At 55.9% G+C, this 20560-nt stretch overlaps 1 protein-coding gene across 1 annotated transcript; it reads right to left on the minus strand.

The window, feature by feature from the left end:
* Positions 1-77: 77 nt before the first annotated feature.
* LOC145532774 (cyclin-F-like) lies at positions 78-16730 on the minus strand. Its single transcript, XM_081558527.1, is given in 16 exon segments — positions 78-2193; positions 2291-2390; positions 3528-3615; positions 3936-4116; positions 4362-4485; positions 6235-6399; positions 8616-8767; positions 10052-10129; positions 10415-10519; positions 11135-11188; positions 11566-11759; positions 13099-13166; positions 14098-14204; positions 15453-15578; positions 15581-15612; positions 16654-16730. Coding segments are annotated over 16 exon segments (1644 nt in total). The 5' UTR covers positions 16670-16730; the 3' UTR covers positions 78-2139.
* Between the last annotated feature and the right edge of the window lie 3830 nt (positions 16731-20560).

A 20560-nucleotide genomic window follows, 5' to 3' on the forward strand; every position in this document is an offset into this window, starting at 1 on the left:
ATAATAAAAAATAATAAATAAATAAATAAATATTTTGCCGGAGTCCTGCGTCGGCGAATGAGAAGACACAGCGAGTCTTAGCGTCTCCAAATGTCTTCTGACTTTATTGCTTTCAAGGCAGCTTTTATATTTTTAGTGGTACATAGAAACAAATGTAAAGTGTAGAGTCATGCCAAATCAGATCAATGGGTCAGCAGTTTTTGACCCTTATCGGAACCAGGACCCTGTTTGTGTTTCTTAATTACAAAAAGTTTAAAGTTGTTTACATCATCTTCTGGCCTGGAGGCCTGCTAACATCCTGTGACTCCTTTATTGATAAGGGTTGATCAGCCAGAACACTTTTGTGTCAGGCACAGAAAGTACCAGAGTTACATTTTTTAAAGAATACAGGCACAGCAGATTATGACAAAGAAAGAATTCATAAACTCAGAGTTTCGAAGGAAAACCTGTTTTCTGTACTCTATCTTATGCCTTGAGCTTAAGGGAAAAGAATGTGGTCCCATAAAGTCATAGTACGGCAGGCTGAAACAATATAGTACCAAGGTCAGCATTTAGCAAAATCACCAGCTGAATTAACAATTGCCTTATTATTTGTATTAAAGCTAAACTTTTATTCATATAAGTCTCTAACTATTTCATTTTCATTATATAGGCTAAATATGTTAAGAATATAAACATAGTGAGTAAATATAGACCAAGTAACAGTATTATAAAGTAATATTTTTTATATTTTCTAATAAGCCTTTTATCTTACGAAGGGCTCTGTGCCCATTGGGGCTTTCTGTGTGGAGGCTCACAGTATTGTTTATTGTTAAGGAGCAGTCATGCACATTAGCTCCAAAGACACAGGTATATTTATTAAACAAACCAATATGCTAGTAAGAGGAATTTAGATTAGTACATCCGATATCTTAGATAATTTTATTAGGGTGTTATTGTTCAGGGGCCTTGTTGATTAAGGTTTCAGAATGATCTATTTTGGAAGAGAATCAGGAAAGGCCTTTTGCCTAAGTCATAGAAAATAAGAAGAGGTTTATTATAGCCAACATCAGAAAGACAGACATCATCTTTAAGGTGAGCACTGAGGCAGCCTCCCGAGAAGCCGTGCTCGATCAGTCCTCTTCCTCATGACTCTGTCATGGGTGGGATCTCGTGAGCTGGCTCCCGGCAATATATATATATATAAAGTTAGAAATTTTGTAGGACAGAGGAAAGGGAAGTATTTTGTCATTTTTCAAACAAATTTGTAAATTATTTTGCTTTAATCTTTGATCTCCCCCCCCAGAGTATGCAGCCCGTAAAGTTGTAAGTTTTTAAATGCTAAGTTTCGAAGTGCTCCATTTCATGAATGTGGCAAGCATATTTAACAATTCATTTTTTCTAAACTTCTGTGAATACTGGACAGTGAATTGTATTCTCTGCATTAAGGAGTGTAGTTCTCGTGTGTCCCATCTCTTTCTTCATTGGTTCTTTCTGTCTCCTCACTCCCCACACTAATTCCTGTTTCGTTCTAGAGGGGAATGGTCTGTCTCTTTTTGTTCTCCCCTTTGGTTTTACTGATCTTTCTCTTCAGGAACTCACCAACTCCTTGTCTAGCTGTTTTTGTTCACAGAGTTCATTCTTTCCTGAAGAGGAATAATGGGTCCAGGTATCAGCTAAGATTGAACCCTGCTTCCCTATTTTCTGATCTTGCCTCTTGGTTGCTTTTTAGTTTTTTAGGATAAATAATGAAATCTGCAACATGTTTATTCACAAGTATTTTTCTTAATTACCAAGTTGTGCCTGTTCGCACTCCCACTCGTGACTTAGGAGAGTGCCCTTCTCACTGTATGTGTGTGTGTTCGTCTGACTCTTGGCAGCCCCATGGACTGGAGCCCACCAGGCTCCTCTGTCGATGGGATTTCCCGGAATGCATTGCCATTCCCTTCTCCAGGGGATCTTCCCCACCCAGGGATCGAACCCAAGTCTCCTGCATTGCAGGTGGATAATCTTTAATACCTGAGCTACCAGAGAAGCCTCTCTCACTGTATAGTCACCAGCATTTGATATTCCTAAGAAATGTTGTCAGTTTAGTAGCAGTCCAGACATTTTCAACTCTGTCCCCATTAACATATACCCTACCGTGTGTAAAATAGCTAGCTAGTGGGAAGCTGCTGTATAGCACAGGGAACTCAGCTGGCCGTAGCTCAGCACCTGCGGGGCAGCCATGGTCAGAGGGCGGACGAGGCCCCGGGTGGGCAGACGTGGCCCTTGGCGGGCCACCAACGGCACACCCCACCCACCCCCACACCTCTTCCAGGCTGATCTCCTCGTAGCGCTTGTCCTTGAATCGCTGCTTGACGGCAGTGAGAGACACCTGCCTGTAGTCCTTGGGGGCGTCATCATGGAAGCTACCAACAGAGGCAACGTGAGGGACCGCGGAGGGGGGGTGTGTGCTGGCCTCGCCCCCAGGAGGCTCCACCTACAGCCCCCGTTCAGACGGGAGCAGACTAGATGTCCTCCGCAGACTGCCCGGCGGTCCCTCGGTTAACCTAACAGGCGCCTCTGACCCAGCGCCCACTCCCAGGTGTGTCACCAACAGGAAGTGGGGCAGAGGTCCCCGCGGAGACCTGGACACAGCCGTCCACAGCAGTGGGAAGGCAGTAAACTCCCAAACGTCCATCAGTACACAGATGGAGAAATAAGACGGAGTCTCTCGGCGCCGGGGCTACCTGCACAGTGGAGGCGGGAGGCCGCTCACACCTACAGGCCTCAGGGCGCGCGAGCCCTTCTGAAGCATCCAGAACAGGAAGGAGAGAGGTGTTGGGGGGTGGGGGCCGGTGGAGGGGGATACATGAAGGTCTTAGGGAGGCAGGCAGGTTTCTTTTTAGGGAGAAGATGTTCTCTGATTGATGGTGGTGATGCCTGCACAACTCTTGAGTATACCAAGAGCCTGTCGAATTACACACTTAAAAAAAAGTTTCATTTGTAAACAAATATTTGTTTCCAGTTTATCTGGACTGAAAAAAAAAAACAAAACTAGGGGGAGGTAGCAGGCCGGTAGAATCACCGGGCCCCTTGGGTGGGGGAAGGGGACGCGGAGGCTGCGCGGCCTGAGACAGGAGGGATGCCAGGGGGCTTCAGCACACACAGTGCGGGTGGGACCGAGTGGGAGGGGCGAGGCTGCCAGCCGAGGTGAGACAGGAGAGGGTAGGGCCGAGGGCCTGAGGCAGACGCAGCTGGCCTGTGCCCGGGGCTGCCATCTGCAATGCCAGCCTCTCCTGCAATGAGTTACTGCCGTTGTGGAGAGGCCATTTTCTCTTACGCTCTACTGTCTGTGGCCTTAGGTTTGGGTGGGGAGGAGCTGCTGCCCACATATCAAACGTTAAAAACGTGTGCGCTAAGCATCGTGGCCCTGGGACTTCTAAATGCCAACCCTGAGACCGAGCTCACATCCCGACAGCCCTCCTGTGACGTGACCTCCCTCTGGACCCACGGTGTGGAGGACGTACCCTCTGTGTGTAGGGCTCGCTTCCTTATACACTTACCACTTCTGATGAAGACTTAAGACACAGGGGATGAGGTCTTCACAGGAGAAGCCAGTGAGGTCCCATAACTGGGTGGTCCAGGGCTGCGCTGGGGAGGGAAGTGGGGGTCATGGGGCCGCCTTGTCGCCCACAGCCCCGGTAGTTCTGGGGTGGAGCTTCCTAGGGCTCAGTACTGAAAAGGCCCTGTGCCCAGGGCACACGTGCCCACTGCGCCCCGCACGGAGAATACCAAGCCATCCCCAGACAACGGCTTAGTCCATCCTGCTGCCTCCTTCTCAGGAGAGAGGAGCATGCTGCTTTGTCTCCCTCCCTCCCCCGGACCTGAGCACCAGCTCCCGACTCCCAGAGACCCTCGGCCACTGGCTCAGCCCGGCTCTGAGAGGCTGGCGGGAAGGACTGGCCGCTTACTCTGCCCGTGCGTCAGCCTTGCCAGCAGCAGGGCGGCCGCAGCCAGGTGGGCCGGGGCGTAGGCAGCCAGGCTGGTGTGCAGCAGGGAGAGCTCGCAGAGGAAGCCGCACAGGTGCTGGGTTCTTGGCGCCATGGGGACCAGCGTCAGTAGGACGTCCTTATAATCGACCACGGTGGGGACCTGGGGGGATGGGGTGGTGGACAAGGCGTCGTGGCACGCAGAAGGCCCTTCTACCCGCTCGGGGGGAGGCTGGACCACAGACACGCCGCCCTCCTAGTGGCCAGCGGCTGTGGCCTCGCGCCCTCTGGGTCCCGGAGGGCTTCCCTGAGCAGAGAGGCCCAGAGCCATGCACGTGCCCTCTGCTCCTCCCGCCCCCTGGCGCGACTCGGCTTCGATTCAGGAGGAAAAGGCAAGCGGCCGCTTACCCGGATCTTGCCATCCAGGGCTGAGATGATCGCGCCCATCATCCTCACCAGGTCCTCATACTTGTACGTGTTGTCCGTGAGCCACATGGCCTCCCCGATTGTCAGGATCTCTTTGCTGATGAACCTGGAGTGTCAACAGGGGGTCTGAGCCCGTGACCCTCAGGGGGCTTTAGGCTTCAGTGATGGGGTGGGGAGTCCAGCGAGTTGAACTGGCTGCCCCTGGCGGGTGAGGCTAACTGGAAAGGTCACGTGACCCTGTCATAGAGGCTGAGGGGCAGGGGTACGAGCGCCACAGGCCCGCTGCAGGAGAGCAGCTGGGCTGCTGGGCACGCAGGTGTTTCTGCAAAATCCAGCCACGAAGCGTGTGAGCAGCCAGTCCTCCTAACCTTCCAAGGGATGAGGGTTTGCCCTGCTTTCTGCCAGCCGCTCCGGAGCGAGCATGAACAGCTTCAACCCAAAAGGTAGGCGAGCCAGCAGAACCAGAGCCAGAGGCTGTCTGGAGGTCTAGACCCGGCCCGAGGTCGGGCCGAGGGACTCGGGCGGTCCTTAGGCAGGTGGTCACTCTGTTTTCTACTGTCTCCAGCGCCAGCTAGCAGGGGACATGCTGGTCCAGCGGCCACCGAGGGCCCCTCCCCGCGCCAGGGTGGTTGGGAGCCGAGCCCTCAGCCGCTCGGTCACTCTGCAGCTCCAGCGGTGCCTTGGCTGAGAGAGGACAGGGCAGTGGGGACCGCAGGTGCTGGGGGAAGTGACGCCAAGTGGGGTGGACACGAGCCTGTGCTCGGGCAGCAGCAGGTGCTGCTTTCAGAGTGGACGGAGGGTGTCTCAGCCCCTAAAGGTCTTTTAAAGCAATTATCTCAAGGCCGGTCCCCCAGTCACTGATGGCAAGGACGTAACCACGCCGTTTAGACCTGGGGAGCCTGGGGACCTGTCTGTTCAGCCCTCTCTGGTGACAAGACCCAGAGCTCAGGGTTCCCAGGCATGTGTGGTATGTGCTCACTGGGCCTGAGCCCACGCTCCCTCCGCCTGTGGACACCCTGCTTCCACAGCCACCAAGATACCACACTGCCCAGTTCCCACCAGGGCCACAGGACAGAGCTCGCTGCAGGCGTGGACCTGTGGGCCTCAGGGGCCATGGCAAGTGGCAGAGAGCAAGTCAGGGCCTCGGGCGCCTTCCTGAGCTCATGAAACAGATACACCACACCCCAGGGACACACGCCTCTGGGTCACTGTGCCAAAGATACACCAGACCTCTGTAGTTGATGCTGCTGTGTGCAGCGGGCCTGCCTCTCACCCCCTAAACCTTACAGATAGGCACTGCCCGGGCGATGGCAGACCATGTAGGAGAAATCTGGTTTAAAACACAAAAAAATGCAACGTGTATGGTGGGATATGCCACCCACGCTGTGTCCAAAGGCACCTAGTTTTGACTGGGTGGAGAGGTGTTGGTTTTAGGAAGGTGGACTTCCGTGAAACTTAAGACGGCTGACTGGAAGAGTCACAACAGCCACCTCTGAGGAGCTCGCATCCTGTCCGTGTGGTAGGAGGGGGTGTGAACCTGGCTGGACGTGGGTCTCTGGACACAGAGCTGATAGCCTGACTCGGAAGGGCAGCCGACTGTGACCTCCCTCACCTCCGTGTTGCCCTCAGGGGCCAAGGGAACAGGGCTCCTGCTCAAGCAAGGCCGCCACATGGGATGAGCAGTGGCTGCCCGCGCACGGAGGGTCAGCCCTGCCGCCCCCATGTGGGGAGGACCACCCGCTCTGGGCACCCCTGAAATTAGAACCCCGTTATCATGAAGTGGGGTGCCGAAGGCCTGTTCAGCCCACTGAGAAGCCAGCCTGTGAGCGGGCAGGGCCGGCTGGCGGTTCCTCACCGGGTGCAGATGACCATGCAGGCGATGCCCAGCAGCTGCAGCCGGTACCGTGGCACCAGCCGCCTCCGCAGGTACCGGTCCACGCACTCCACGGTCAGGTGGAGACACAGGCTCGAGAAGTCCTTCATGGTCGCAACCTCCACCAGCCAGTCGATGAGGATGTACCTGTGGGAAGAGTGCTGCCCCTGAACACCAGGCAGAGCCTCTGCAGGGCCCTGAGCCTCCACGGGGTCCTGTCTCCTGCTCCCTGAACCTCCACGGGGTTCTGAACACCAGGCAGAACCTCTGCAGAGCCCCGAACCTCCACAGGGTCCTGAATACCAGGCAGAACCTCTGCAGGGCCCTAAGCCTCTGCAGAGCCCTGAACCTCCATGGGGTCCTGTCTCCCGCTCCCCGAACCTCCGTGGGGTCCTGTCTCCTGCTCTCTGAACCTCCACGGGGTCCTGATTACCAGGCAGAACCTCTGCAGGGCCCTGAGCCTCTGCAGAGCCCCGAACCTCCATGGGGTCCTGTCTCCGCTCCCCGAGCCTCCACGGGGTCCTGTCTTCCGCTCCCACCCGGCCATCCATCCCGAGGGGCGAGCGGTCACTTCAGGCGTCACGGGCTTATGCCGGCAGCCGTCCCAGGGGCTGGGGGCCCCACCATTCCTGACTTGGTTCCTGGGAGGCAGGTGGGCACACACATGTGGACACTGCCCACTCCCACCTTGGGGCTCCCTGGCACTGGATGAGCCTGGACTGTTACTTATAAGGGGGCAGAGAGGGTCTGCTCTGAAGACTGGGGACAGGTCACAGGTCAAAGGTTACTGTCCTGGAAACCTGTCTCCTTCCTGAGGAACGCTCACCATGGGGTCATTTGTCACAACCCTCTGCGGTGCAGCCCAAGCAGGATGCATTGAGCCGGGCGCTGCAGCTCTCAGGCTCCAGGCAACTGCGACGGAGGGCTCTTGCTGCAAAGCTAGCAGACACAGGGTCCCTCCTCCTCGATGGCACCAAGGCCAAGCCAGGACACTGATGTCACAGGGGACACTGCACGCAGCGGCCAGGATGCCCGGATGGGGTGGACAAAGGAGAGGAGGCGGGAGAACAGAAGCCAGGGAGACGAGCTATGATGGTGAGGGGCTCTGTGCAGGTGGAGGCGGCTCCAGACGGGCAGCCAGACAGAAGCGTGTTTCACAGGCAGAGGGAAGGCGAGGGGGGTGAAGGGAGAGTGAGTGGGGAAGGGGAGGGGAGGAGCGCCCAGGTGTGTGAGGGTCACACCAGCCACGACCAGGAGCAGGTGCTCCCTGCGTGGATGCCCTGGATAAACGCGATGATGACTAAAACCGACCAACCGAAGCATACACTTTAAAATGGTTAAACCCAAAACCAATGTTGGAAATCGATTATAACTCAACTCAACTCAAGAAAAGGAAGAAGTCGGCTGTTGTCTGATGTGGAGGAAAACGGACAGATGCTCAACATGGGGTTGAAATAATATTACGTTGTTATTTCAATAAAACTACTTTAGCTCTTGAAAAGCAAAAAAGTTTATGTTAACCCTCACCCCCCAACACACAAAAGGAATAGCAACAGTGCCTCACCCCCAAAAAAAGGGCAGAGTGGGAGGGCACAAGGTGGGAGGGGACACCACCAGTGCAGGTCCAGGACTCAGGAGCACAGCAGCTTGGGATTCCCCTTGTGGTCCAGTGGCTGAGACTCCAAGCTCCCAACCTCCCAATGCAGGGGGCCTCAGTCTGATCCCTGGTCAGGGAACTAGATCCCACATGCTGCAACAAGACCTGGTGCCACCAGATAAATTAATTAATTAAAAAGAAAAAAGGTACAGCAGCTTGGTGACATTTAATGTGGGAGCAGGGGACACTGCACGCCTGCTGTGAGCGGAGACCTAGCAGCACAGCCAGGGCCTGCCCGTTAAACGTCTAAAACACATTTGAAATCTCTAGCATAAGCTTAAAAAATTATTCACATTTTCCACTTTGCTAACATGTTCTGTGATTGAGTGTAACAGTGTGTCATCTCCAAACTTCAGAGGAGAATGAACTTGCGGGAACAGGCAGGTCATGGGGTTCCGAGCTGCAGGCCCCCACTTCCCCCACTGACACTGATGCTCATGAGGATGGGATGGGAAGAAAAGGTGGTTTTTCTGGCATCATTTTAGAAAGATGTTTAAAATGGTTTAACACTTTCTGAGGCTTAAAAAAGGAAACTGGAGAAAACAAACACTCATATGGGAGTTTTTTTTCCCAAAGCCCTAGATAACTCCGGCATTACTGGTTTTAGAAAACACACACACACACACACACAGGGGGATCCCAGTGCGGCTGACGACAGTGGACCTGTCACAGGACCTCGTCACCGTGGGCAGTTCTGGCCCCTCACCTCATCGTGTCATTGAGCCCCTTCTGGACAGAGAAGACCCTCTGCTTATTGACAGCGTGGGAGGCCTGGAACAACTGGCAGACTATCTCACTGGAGGCTTTTGCTTCCAGTCCGAGCTGGTGTCCGTGTGCACAGGCTTTGGCGAGAGACAGCTGCGGGTGGAAGAGTCGTGGGGTGAGCAAGGGGCAGTGCCTTCCTGTCTGTCAACACCCTGGCCCACTTACACCCTCTGAGCCTGCCGGAACAGGAGGGCCAAGATTTTACTTATGCTTTTGGAAGTAACTAACAAGTCATGGTAGAATGTTTTAAAAGGGACAAAAGGCACAGAACGGGAGGTCAGCCACCTTCTTCCCCTGTTCTTCCTCTGAAGGGCTTTCTGTTGGCCTTGTCACCTGGACGGTTGCCTCTGCAGCCTTGTGCACCTTCTGCTCATGTGGTCGACCCCCAGGCGCTGCCTGTGCCCTGATGCTTTCTGGAAGGCCTGCTCGGATTGTCACTCCACTCACAGGAACACTGAAGACTATCTTACCACATCTTGGCCGGCACAAACTGCTCTTCTTGAGAATGTTTATTTTCAGAAGTTACTAGCTAGCCACTCAGAAGCAAAGAATACATGTGTGTGATCTGCTCACGTGATCAGCCATGACCTCTCTAAATGAGCACCTTTCCGATGAGCAGTGAGGTCAAACTCGCCCCATATTTTGACGGCTTGTATTTACTTCCTTGTTTCTGAGCATACTGAGGCCCTGTGTACTTCTATGGGGCCTTACTGTTCTTACTGATTAGTCTGACCTTGTCTTAGAAACACACTGTTGATTGTTACATTTCTTGTAAACTTGCCGAGTGCCTTTCTGGACACAAATGTTATAGTGTCCTGTGATGTGTCAGGTGGGCATCCCTGCTGGGGCTTTGTCTCAAGTTTTTAAGGGCCAGTGACTGAAACCCCAACTTGGTGGGGTCACAGGTGCCAGCTTCTACCAGCTTCTACCAAGGGGGACTGCCTCTGATTTGACTTCCTTACAGCTGCACAGGGACAGTGTCTGGTGAACGCCAACTACAATCCTCCAATGTCCAGGTCCAACGCTGGACAACCTGGTGAGGGGTCGGATACTGGGAAGAGGATAGCGTTCCTCACGCCAGTCTGCTCTAAGGAGCCTCAGGGCCTGCTGCCAAGATGCTATCCCCGCAGGCCAGCTTTAGGGAGCTGTCCACACTCTGACAGAAGCTGTGGTTAGTCCATAGCACGCAGGAATGACGAGGCTGGCTGTTTTCGATGCCATGGGCAAAGCGTTCCCAGGCTGCCCTCCCTGCACACCTCAGAGCTGACCGCCCTCAGAGTTGCCCCACCGTGAGCCCCCAACCCCCACAGAAGCCTAGCAGCCCCGCCCCGGGGTCCCAGAGAGGAGGCATTGGGACCAAGCTGGCTCCCAGCTCACCTGTGCTTCCCAGCAGCCTTTGGCAGCAAAGTCCCTGAGCTTCCGGAAGCTGTGGAGGCACCGTCCAGGGTCCAGCATCTGTCAATCTGAGATGCCCTTACATGGGCGTGTCTCTGGAGGAACTCAGAACCAATCCCCGGGGTGCTTCAATGTTCCTCCAAGACCTACAGAGGGGCCCCAGCTGGGCCTTCCTGCCGGCCCTTCTTCCCCCGAGTGGAGGTGGTCGTTCCCAGGGTAGAGCTGAGAGCAGCCCTGGGGGCCCCAGGAGGAGCCCCAGCGTTGACAGAGCCTTGTCCAGGGCTGCTCTGAGACCGCACCTCTGGCCAATGTCACCCACGATCTCCCAGACCTGGGCCCACTCACATCCATCCGCCTGTCACTCTCCCAGAGGAGGTATGAGCTGGTCAGACACCCCTGGTTAGTGGACTCTTCAAACAGGTTCCGCGCCTGCTTCTGTTTCTCTTCATCCTAGAATAAGTAACCACACATACAGCACTCACTTTTAATAAAATGAGTTAACTAAATTAGTGGAGAAACAACTTCTATGAAGATACGCAATGTGAGAACCGAGGTGGTGTGAGCCCACGAGCTCTGCCCTCGGGCCCTGCCTCCTCCTGCCCGGGTCTGGGCTAGCCTTGGCCCCACGCCGCCCGCAAGGTGATGAAGGTGGGGGGTGGTGGAGATCCCCAAGGTCCTCCAGCTCCTCGCTCACACCCCGCGTCCCTCCCTGCTGCGGTCAGAGCGCCTGTTGCCAGAGGCCACTGCCCTCCCCAAACTGCCGCAGGGGGGCCTTTCACGCTCATGCTAAGTGAGACATCGGTGTGAGGAGGGAGAGGGAGCCGCCCGGGGCAGGGCCAGGTCCTGCCCATCAGACACTCTGGCTCCATCAGCCACACAGACAGACAGGGCTCCTCTCGACTGGGAGACCTGGGTGCCCCCTCCCGCGGCCTCTCGTGAATGTCCCAGTCCTCAGTGCTTGCAGCTGCCAGAGAGGCGAGCAGCAGAGAACCGCACACCTGCTGTGCCCTATGCCCACCTGGGCCAGGACACCAAGCAGTACAGGGGGTGAACGAGGGGACTCACCTCGAAAAGACTCAGCACCCTCCCCAGGCAGTGCAGTATGGACGCCCTGTGGGTCTAGAGTAGAGAAGGAAGGGTGACTGTCAGTGGGGAACTTCCTGCGGCTGCCTCCCCCCATCCCTGCCGCACCCCCGTGTGCAGGTCCTCTTGCTCCCCGGCCTGTCTCGACTCCAGGCCTCTGCCAACTGCTTCACAGAGCCTCTGGCCGTCCTTCACCCCGTCTGCAGCCCCACCCTGCTCCCATGCCCCCAACCCTGGCTCTGAGGTCTCCCCACCTGCTGGTTGTTTGCAGACACTCCCATGTTCGCACTGTTTTCAGAGCCTCCACTGCCCTCAAGTCCCTGACTTCACACGGTCCACAGCATCTCCCCTCAAGGCTCTCATCCCCTGGGACCCTGTGGTGTACCCCACCCACACCCCGGGCCGGGACTCACTTTCTGTAGCTGGCACTCTGCCCTGAGGCTCTCGTGCACCATGGCCTTGCAGCAGCTCCCGGACACTGACCAAGGCGGGCGGATGAAGAGCCAGATGAAGGGTGCGGCGCCCACATTCAGCCGCTCGGCCAGGCTGAAGTAGCGAGAGGCCTTCAGGCCGTTCACTTCTGCCCGGGCCTCGTCAGACACTGACACTGCAGAGACGGACAGAGCGAGCCGGGATGTCTCTGGGGGAGGGCACAGCAGTCCCCCAGTCCTTCTGGAAAGTCTAGAGCCTTAGCCCGCTGCCATGCGAGGTTGCTGGTGTTCTAGGACAGAAGAGCCAGGATGGGAGCTCCATCCTTTTCTTCCTGTGTTTCGTGAACCAAGTGCCCTGTGGCTCCTCCCACAGCCTGGATTCTGAAAATCCAGGAAGGTGCCCCCACCCTCCACCCCATGGAGGTATCACAGGCCCACCCTCCTGTGGGCAACTGCTGCCCAGCCCCCGGTTAACGGGGGTTTCTTTCTGGGGTGACAAGAACATTTCAAAACGAGTGGTGTTGGTCACACAGCTCTGTGAAGACAATGACTGGGCTGTACATCTGCATGGGTGAGCTGAATGGTGTGAATTCTCTGGGCAAAGCCCAGACGATGGGATGATCAGATGACGGGAGGGTGGGCGCAGGACGGCTCACTGTCTCCACGTCAACAGTCCAGTCCACCAGCTATGACTGGGGAGACCTCTCAGCAAGATGCCAGGTCTTTGAGAAGCAGAAAAATGGTGGAGGTACTCAAGACATTATGAGTTTTGGGAGCTAGGACAGGACGAGGTACAGGCTCGTTCCTTAGCGAGCCCAGCAGACCGGCAGGAGTCGGGAGAGAGGGTCGCATCAGGCTCTTTCGAGGAGCACCTGCCGCTGGGGTGAAGGAATCTAGGTACCAGCCTGGCTTTGGCATCCCTGAACTTGCCTCCCTCTGAGGGACTTGGCTCCCTCCCTGTGTTACTGACACCAGGCATCAGGCATGCTGTGACCGCCGCCCCAAGTCCCTCAGACGAGCTGTGGCCAAGGAGAGAAGCTGGGGTCTACTCGTGGGCTCCGGTGTTAACTAGGAAGCCGGGAGGGCTGGCTCGCCTGAGAAGCCCCCATTCCGAGTCTCTGCTCAGAGCCACTCGTCGCTAAATCGAAATTAAAGGCTCGTTAAGTAAGAGGTGACCCCCCGACCTACAAAATCAAAGTTCATCAATGGGTCCCTGAGCAGGACACCTCCCTGACACAGCTCCCAAGATACAAAGGTACACAGCCAGACACGGTGGGAGCAGCGACTAAACTGCCAACACGAGCAAGGGCTTGTGTGAGTTCTATTTTTCTTTTTTTTTCTGACGGCAATGTATGGCATATGGGATCTTAGTTCCCCAACCAGGAATTGAACCTATGCCCCCTGTAGTGGAAGCTCGGGGTCTTAACCCTGGACCACCAGGGAAGTCCCCAGCACTTGTTCTAAAGTGCCAACACCAAGCAGGGCGAGGCCAGCCCCAGACCCGGCAGCACTTACAGCCTTCGTTGTAGAGGTAGGCAATGCCCAGCTTCACGGCAGCTTCAAAGTTCCCTTTCTCAGCAGCCCTGGAACAACAGGAACATGAAACACTGCATGATTTTATTCTATTAAGGTTATGTTCTACCACAGCACCTGAAACTACAGTACTTACTTTCTGAACAGAAACTTTTTTCTGGTAATGCGACTAAACATCTATTATCCATGACATGCTACAACACAGATGAGCCTTAAAAGCACGCTTAAGCAAAAGAAGACAGTCACAACAGGCCACACGGTGTGACCCCACTCATATGAGATGCCCGGGACAGGCAAATGCGTGGAGACAAAACAGTAGATGAGAGGCTGTCTAGGGTCTGGATTACTATTGGGAAGATAGGGAGGGACTGGAAATGGCTATGTGGCTTCATCTGGGGGTCATGAGAAGGTCCCAAAGTCAGACAGTGTGGGTGATTGCACAACTCTGTGAATATATTAAAAGCCACTTGATCAGTGCACTCTAAGTGGGTGGGCTGTATGGTTCGTGGACTATGTCTCAAGCAGCCTGCTTGTGACCATGGCACACTGTGGCTCCTGGCCCCTCTGGCTCTTCCTCCAGGTCTCAGTTGGAGGGGGCGGGATCAGCCAGGGAGTGTAATGCACTAGGATTCAAACCACACAGTCCTAACCAAAGTAAGAGAAATAAGAAGTTTCCACATGCAGGTGACCTGCATCTGAGCCACACAGGATGGGTCATAGCCTAAGTGGACCTCCCCGAAGCACCGCTGGAACTAATGAGTGGCAGGCCTGAGCTGGGGGCGTGGGTGACCCATGACCGTGCTGGAAGTCGTGTGACTCAACGGGTGAGGACGACAAGCTCGGTCACTCCCTGGGGGATATGGTGTTGGCGGGGGCCACGAGCACAAGGAAAATTGTGGCCAGGTCCGGCCCTGAGACAGACTGGCATGGCGGGCAAGGCCAGGAGTGAGAGGAAGCCCAGCTGCTCTCGGGTGCAGATACCTTTCAAAGAGCTTCAGGTTCCCCGGAGAAGGCCACAGCTCCTGGAAGCTGGCGCATGCCCACACGCTGGCATGGTTGTCTACCAGGTACTTCAGGTGGGAATGCACCTGAGGAACAACGGTAGTGGGGTGGGAGGTTATCAAGGGGCTGCAGGGAAGCCCCGCTTCTGGAGCTCTTCAAGACAGGGTTTGACAGACGTAGGGTCTCCTGTCTCCCTCTGACCCTACCGGTAAGGACTCCCGGGCTCTGTGTATCAAAGTAACTAGCAGTCGCTTTGAACAGAGAAAAGAGCCCAGAAACAACTTTCTCTATGGTTCTAAAGGTGGGGACAGGTCCTGGAAGTGGGGGTAAGCACCAGGCTGAGAAAGAGGATATAACACTATATACTTGCAACGACCAGGGAAACCAACTCTAAGGGTAACGGGTATGTCAGAAATCTGTTTTGAGCTCCTCTACTTAGGGTTTAGCTAGTGGGAGCACAGCTGGAACCTGGGGGGTCAATGGGGGCACTCAGAAAAAACTGAAAGACATGACAGCAGCCTCAGGCAGGACCTCTGCCCTGGGCGATGGCAGGCAGTGTCCAGGCCGGGGGCCCTGAGCACAGGTAAGCATTTTAAGTGCAAAAGCTCCCACTGCCATTGGAAATGGCACCCGCAGATGTTATGAACGCAATGGAGGCAGGTTTGGGAGTCAGACAGGTGGGTTCCTGTGGGTGTGCCCCCACTAATTTGCTGGATGCCCTTGGTTAAGTGGCTCAGGGTGAGGCTGCAGTTCTGATATCTGCACAATAAGGCCCAGAGCCCTTTCAGCACTGGATATTATATGGGATTTGCCCTCATGAGGGCTTCCCTGGTGACTCAGACAGTAAAGAATCTGCCTGCAATGCAGGAGGCCAGGGTTCAATCCTTGGGTCAGGAAGATTCCCTAGAGAAGGAAATGGCTACCCACTCCAGTATTCTTGCCTGGAGAATTCCATGGACAGAGAAGCCTGGTGGGCTATAGACCATGGGATCACAGAGTTGAACACAACTGAACAACTAACACTTTTACTTCACACCATCCTCAAGAACATACTCTTTTTCTGTCTCATTTCTTGCGGGATTCAAATTTCACTGCCAGGAAAAGGTACTTCCTCTGCTAAAATAAACACTGCAAAGAGAAGACACAAACCTTGGTGTCCTACGTTTTTGCTTTCCTGCCATCAGAACAACCTCAAACGTCTATTACCAAAATCACCATTGTGGGTCATCTACCCTCATCAGTAGCCAGAGTTTTTGTTCTGACATTTGAGACATGAAGCTTCGTGGTATAACCAACAATGCCAGGGCTGACACTGTGTTCATCTGACAACTTACGGCTCGGACAGCGAGGATATCTCCAACAGAAAGCCATTTCAGGATATGAAAGAGTGCAACTTCAGGGAGATTCAAGATTGTGAGGTTTCGAGGTCTCCTTCTTATTCTCCACTTTGAAGGGATAACAGAACCAAACACTTGGCACACCTACAGTGGATCACTTAAGAAAAAAAATCGGAATGGTTTAAGTATGTGTTGGAAATGAACTGTGCTGTTATGAAAAGTTACATCTGAACATGTTTTAACAGTTACTGGTCCTCTGCCCCAGCCATAGTTACAGTCCCAAAGATTAAATAAAGAAGTGGTAGTGGTATAAGAGACATCTTCATTCATTCAAATATTTGATAAACCTTTATGGTGGGTAGTAATCATGTAACTTGGCCATTGGGTAACCATCTGACCCAGAGCCCAGATAACAACGAGGAAGAAGGGGAGAGCAGACAGTGTTGATGATGGTTAGCCAGGCAGGCGCCTGGACTCTAGCTGATTTCTTTGCTTCTATTTGCACACATGATTAAAACACGAAATGTTTATAAGGATTTGAACAATCAGGTTTTCAAGTTCAAATTCGGAAGGTCCACCCTGCAGAGAAGCCAAGGGTGGACTTGGAGGGCAGGCCAGTCCCAGTTCTGTGGATGTCAGAGCTGTCCGGCCAGTCTCAGGGGTCCTCTGAGACTCTGACAGAGGGTCCTTCCAACTTCGACTCCAGCAACCCTTTCCTCCCTCCAAGCAGAGGAGCTTGTGGCAGAAGGAGCCATCCCTGACTCTTCACCCGGTTCCTCATCCGCTCCTTCCTCCAGTCCCCACGGGAGGCGGCTGCTCCACCACCAGCAAGCTCCCTGCCCAGGGCGTCTTCCTGCCCTCTCCCCTCGTTCCTCACCCGGGCTTCCCATCAGTAATTAACCTAAGGCGAAAGCCGAGCGCATACGCAGCTCGACTTATCCTCGCCTTTTGCCCCATTTTCCTCAACCCCTTGCCCTAGGACAGACACGGTATAACCACGGAAACCTCGGCGGCGCTCATGGCCCTGCACAGGTGGCGGTCCCCTCGAGCCGCTTTCTCGCGGAGCCGGGCGCCGCTGGGCATTTAAACCGCGCGCCGGGCAGGCGCCGTCGGGGCGATCCGAACCCCGGGCCGAAAGGCTCAAACTGCCCCGCTCAGTCTGGAGGCCGCTCCACCGCGCCCCGCGCCCAGCGCTCACCGCCTCCGCTCCCCATAGCCGTCGCCGCCGCCGTGGCCGCAGCCGCCGCTGTAGCCGCCAGACCCGCCCGCGGGCCCAGAGCGCACCTCCCCACGCAGGCGCAGACCCGCCCGCCTCCCGCCTGAGTTTTCAAACGCGCCGGGCGTTCCCATTGGCCCACCCCGGGGGGCGCGCGCCATTACCCCGCAGGGCTCCGGCCATAGCCACGCCCCCTCGGCATCGGGCGTCCGCGACTGGCTGCGCCAGGATGCGAATTCGAACGCCGGCTGTTGATTGGTGGAGCCTGCGCGGCCGCCCCGCCTCCCCGGCACGGGCTGGGGTCTGAAGGCGCGGCTCCGGGGCAGGCGGCGGTGGAATTCCTGGGTCCCTTCCGGCTCGAGTTGACCTGCCGTATTCTGGGATTCGGCCTTGCCACTGACTCGGCGGCAGAGGTCCCGGCGACCCGAGCCCATGGCGCACAGTGGGTTGTCAGTGAAGGTCTGAGCGGACCGGCCGCGCTTCCGAGCCCGGGGTCTCCGAGCGCGGACCCCGACGCGGTCTTCTACCTGCGTGGACGCAGGCGAGCGGGCGCCCGCGGGAGGCACCTCACCGAGGCTGCCCCCTGACCTTAGTGGCCCGCACCCTGAGGCCGCAGGCGCTGCTTCCCGTCCTTGTTTCAGGCGAGGAGACCCTTGGTTCGGTGCCGCGTCGCTGTTGGCATAGATCGCAGGGCAGAAACAGACCTGGGTGACTCATCCAGCACGTCCGACCTCTTCCCTTGAAACGTGGCTCACCCTGGACCCCTCCGCCATCCCTCCCAGGGCAAGCCCTCACCAACTTACCCCGACCTTGTCAGTCCTCAGCATCTGCTCGGGGTCAGTTGGAGCCCACTAAAAAGAGCACACCTGCCTGCTTTAGTGGCTGCGGCATTCTGTTCCCCCAGGGAGTAGGCAGTGCCCGCCTGGTCTTGGCTTTCGGGAACCATCTCCCATCCCACCTCCTCCGTGAGACATTCTGACAAGGAAAGAAACGCGACTTCTGGGAGAAGTGCTTGATGGCTGGGGACACAGTGGCTTTTCCTAGAGAAGCGAGGGCATCTGGGTCAAGGCCCTCTTCTTACCCTCTTCCCGTGGCCTCAAACTGTGCTCTGTCCCCCCACCCCTCACGCTGCTCTCTGAACTCCATCAGAGTACTCGTTCTGTGCCCAGCAGCTGAACACACACAGGAGCCAAGGTGCCAAGCCTCCAAGCCAGTCTGGAGTAGGAGACAAGCGAACAGCGCAGCTATGAGGCCCTGGAAGCTGGGGGTAGGAGTGGTGGGGTGGCCGGCAGGAAAGAAGTGGGGGTGGTGTGTGCAGAAGAGGAGTGGGTAGAGCAAAGCAAGCCTGGGGACTGCTCCACACTGGAGGTGAGGCGAATCCTCCTGCCGGAGGGCTTTCAGCCTTCCTCACACACCTGTGTTCCCACTGGTTCCAGTTTCCCCTTTTGGTCCTTTGTTATCCTCCCCCTGCACTGTTACTTTGTTGCTGATCTCCTCAAGGCAGAGGCCCAGCTGTGTTAGATTTTGGTGGCCCTGTGGAGCGACTGAAACTGGACTCAACACTGGGCAGTCAGTTACTGCTCTCCCTCCCCTGTGATGCTGTCTCTGTGAAGTCCAGAACAGCACCCCCAATCACAGGGTCTCTCAGTTGCCCTCTTGTTCCTATGTCCTGACCACTCTCCTTTTAGTTATTCAGAGGTAAAGTTTTCTTGTTTTTCAGGAAGCAAGTGTTCTTCTCTTGGCTCTGCTGCAGCAGCGCCATCCATGCCCCCACCGACTGCCCTGGCATAAGGGCCCCAGGCCCCAGGGGCAAAAAGCCGCTCCCAGAGGGGGTGAGGAGGAGGCTGAGAGAACTCACTGGAAGAGTTTTCCAGATTGTTGGGGGCTCAGGAAATTCCTGGCTAGAATAAGATGGCAGTTGAAGGCCCCGGGAAGGGGCGTGGGGGTGGAGGGCGGTGAATGAGGAAGAAACTCTAGGGTGGGAGGTAGAGAGAGTAAGGAAAAGTAAGGCAAGCCAGGAACCGGAGGCATCCCGCACTCAAGGAGAAAGGAAGTGGAGATGCAGAGGAGGCCGACAACGACTAGGGGCCGCGGGGGATGGGGGGGGACTGGGAGAACCTGGTGCAGTGCAGGGAGAGGGGCAGGGTACACTGCAGCGCCTCTGAACGGTCACAGGAAAGAGGGGTGGGTGTGCAGCCGGACGTGATGACGCTGCGCTTCTGGGGAATGTTGCGTGGGGGTGGGAAGTGGGGCAGGGACGGCAGACACCACGCTCCCTCCCCGAGCTTGGCTTAGGAGGGAGGTAGAGGGCTACCTGCAAAGGAGCCCAGCGGAGCTTGTGAGACAGGCTGGCGTGACCACGCTGGAGAGAGAAGCACACCCCGGGCCCTTCTCCGAGGAGGGCCCTTGTGACAAAGATGCAGGGCCACGCCCATGCACACTCAGGCTTGATGGTCCCAGCTCATAGCCTTTGCTCACTGCCTCTCATGCCTGAGCTGCATCAGAACAGAGATTGCTGGACCTCACCCCCCCCCCCAAATTTCTGATTCAATGGTGCTGGGGTGGGGCCCAAGAACCCCCATTTCTAACAAGTTTCTGAAGAGGTGGATGCTTCCAGCCAGGAACCCCACTTGAGAACTTCTGCCTGAGGTGAATCCTGGCTCTGCCATCAGCTGACTGTGGAAAGTTGCTAGATGTCTCTAGGTCTCAGCTTACTCTTCCAAGCAATGGGGATAATAATTATGACTACATCACAGGTTGATGGAGGGCCACATACAGGTTAGGGTTAGTGTTAGGGCCAGGGCAGAGAACAGATGGAGCCATACAAATTGAAATACTGAAAAATGGTGACTTAGGTTTGCAAACCTGTCCACCTTCTCTTGCCTCCTACCTTCAGCAGCACGGCCCTGTCACACTGTGCTCGGCGGCGCGGCCTTGCAGCCCACGGCAGGCTGTGTGCACCTGGGCTAACCTGGCACAGGGAACTCTTGATTACAACAAGGCAGTCTTTGAGGGATGTGATGAGGGAGGCTGGGAGGCAGGTGGAGAACGAGGCAGAGAGGGTGGTTGGGATGAAGACCAGGAGGAAGACCTGAAAGGAACTGGAGTGGGAGGCCAGGAGAGAGGCTAGGTTGGAGGCTGGGAGAAACGCTGGGAGGAAGATGGAGTGGCAGGCAGAGTGGGAGGTGCAGAGGGTCGCCGGGAAGAAGAGGGAGAGGGAGATGGAAAGGATAACGCGGGGTCTGCGGGCTCGGTCCTCCCTCATCTGTTACTGCCTTGGGCAGAGGGCACAGGGCAGCTGAAGCTCAGGAAGACATTCTCCAGGGAGATCTGCTTGACTGAGTAGTCCTCCAACATGTGCGTCGTCTTGGCTTGCTCCATAATGCTGAACACCTGTGGGAAGGGAGGGGGCCACTGTGGACGTCAGGCACAGGGAGGTGGGGGCGGACGCAGCAAGGGGTGGGGAGAGGAAGGGACTTTGAGATTGCTACAGAGCCCCCAGAGGCCCAGTCCTTGCTAAGCTGCTCCCAGACCACCTCTCAGGAAGTCAGTCCTGCGGAATTCAGCTGTCTGCGATCTCAGGGAAAGGGACCTGGCTGGGAGTGGTGCCCAAGGCAGAGACCCCGCTGGGTCCTAGCTTGCTGTGTGCCCTGGGTGTGTGGCGTGCCCTCTTTGACTGGGTCCTGGCTTGCTGTGTGCCCTGGGCATGTGGCGTGCCCTCTTTGAGCCAGCTCCCCTCTCTGTGAGATGAGGGGGCAGGAGGAGCTGATCTCTGAGGTCCCTTCCAGTTCAAATATTCTTATCAACATTTTCTATGAAATTCACATGAATGTTGCAGCAGGACTGAATTGGACTTCCACTGGAAACAGAGAACTCAGAAAGTGCACGA

Source organism: Giraffa tippelskirchi, chromosome 13 (assembly GCF_054371585.1).
Source record: "Giraffa tippelskirchi isolate mGirTip1 chromosome 13, T2T-mGirTip1v1.2.pri, whole genome shotgun sequence".
In the NCBI taxonomy this organism is placed as follows: Eukaryota; Metazoa; Chordata; class Mammalia; order Artiodactyla; family Giraffidae; genus Giraffa; species Giraffa tippelskirchi.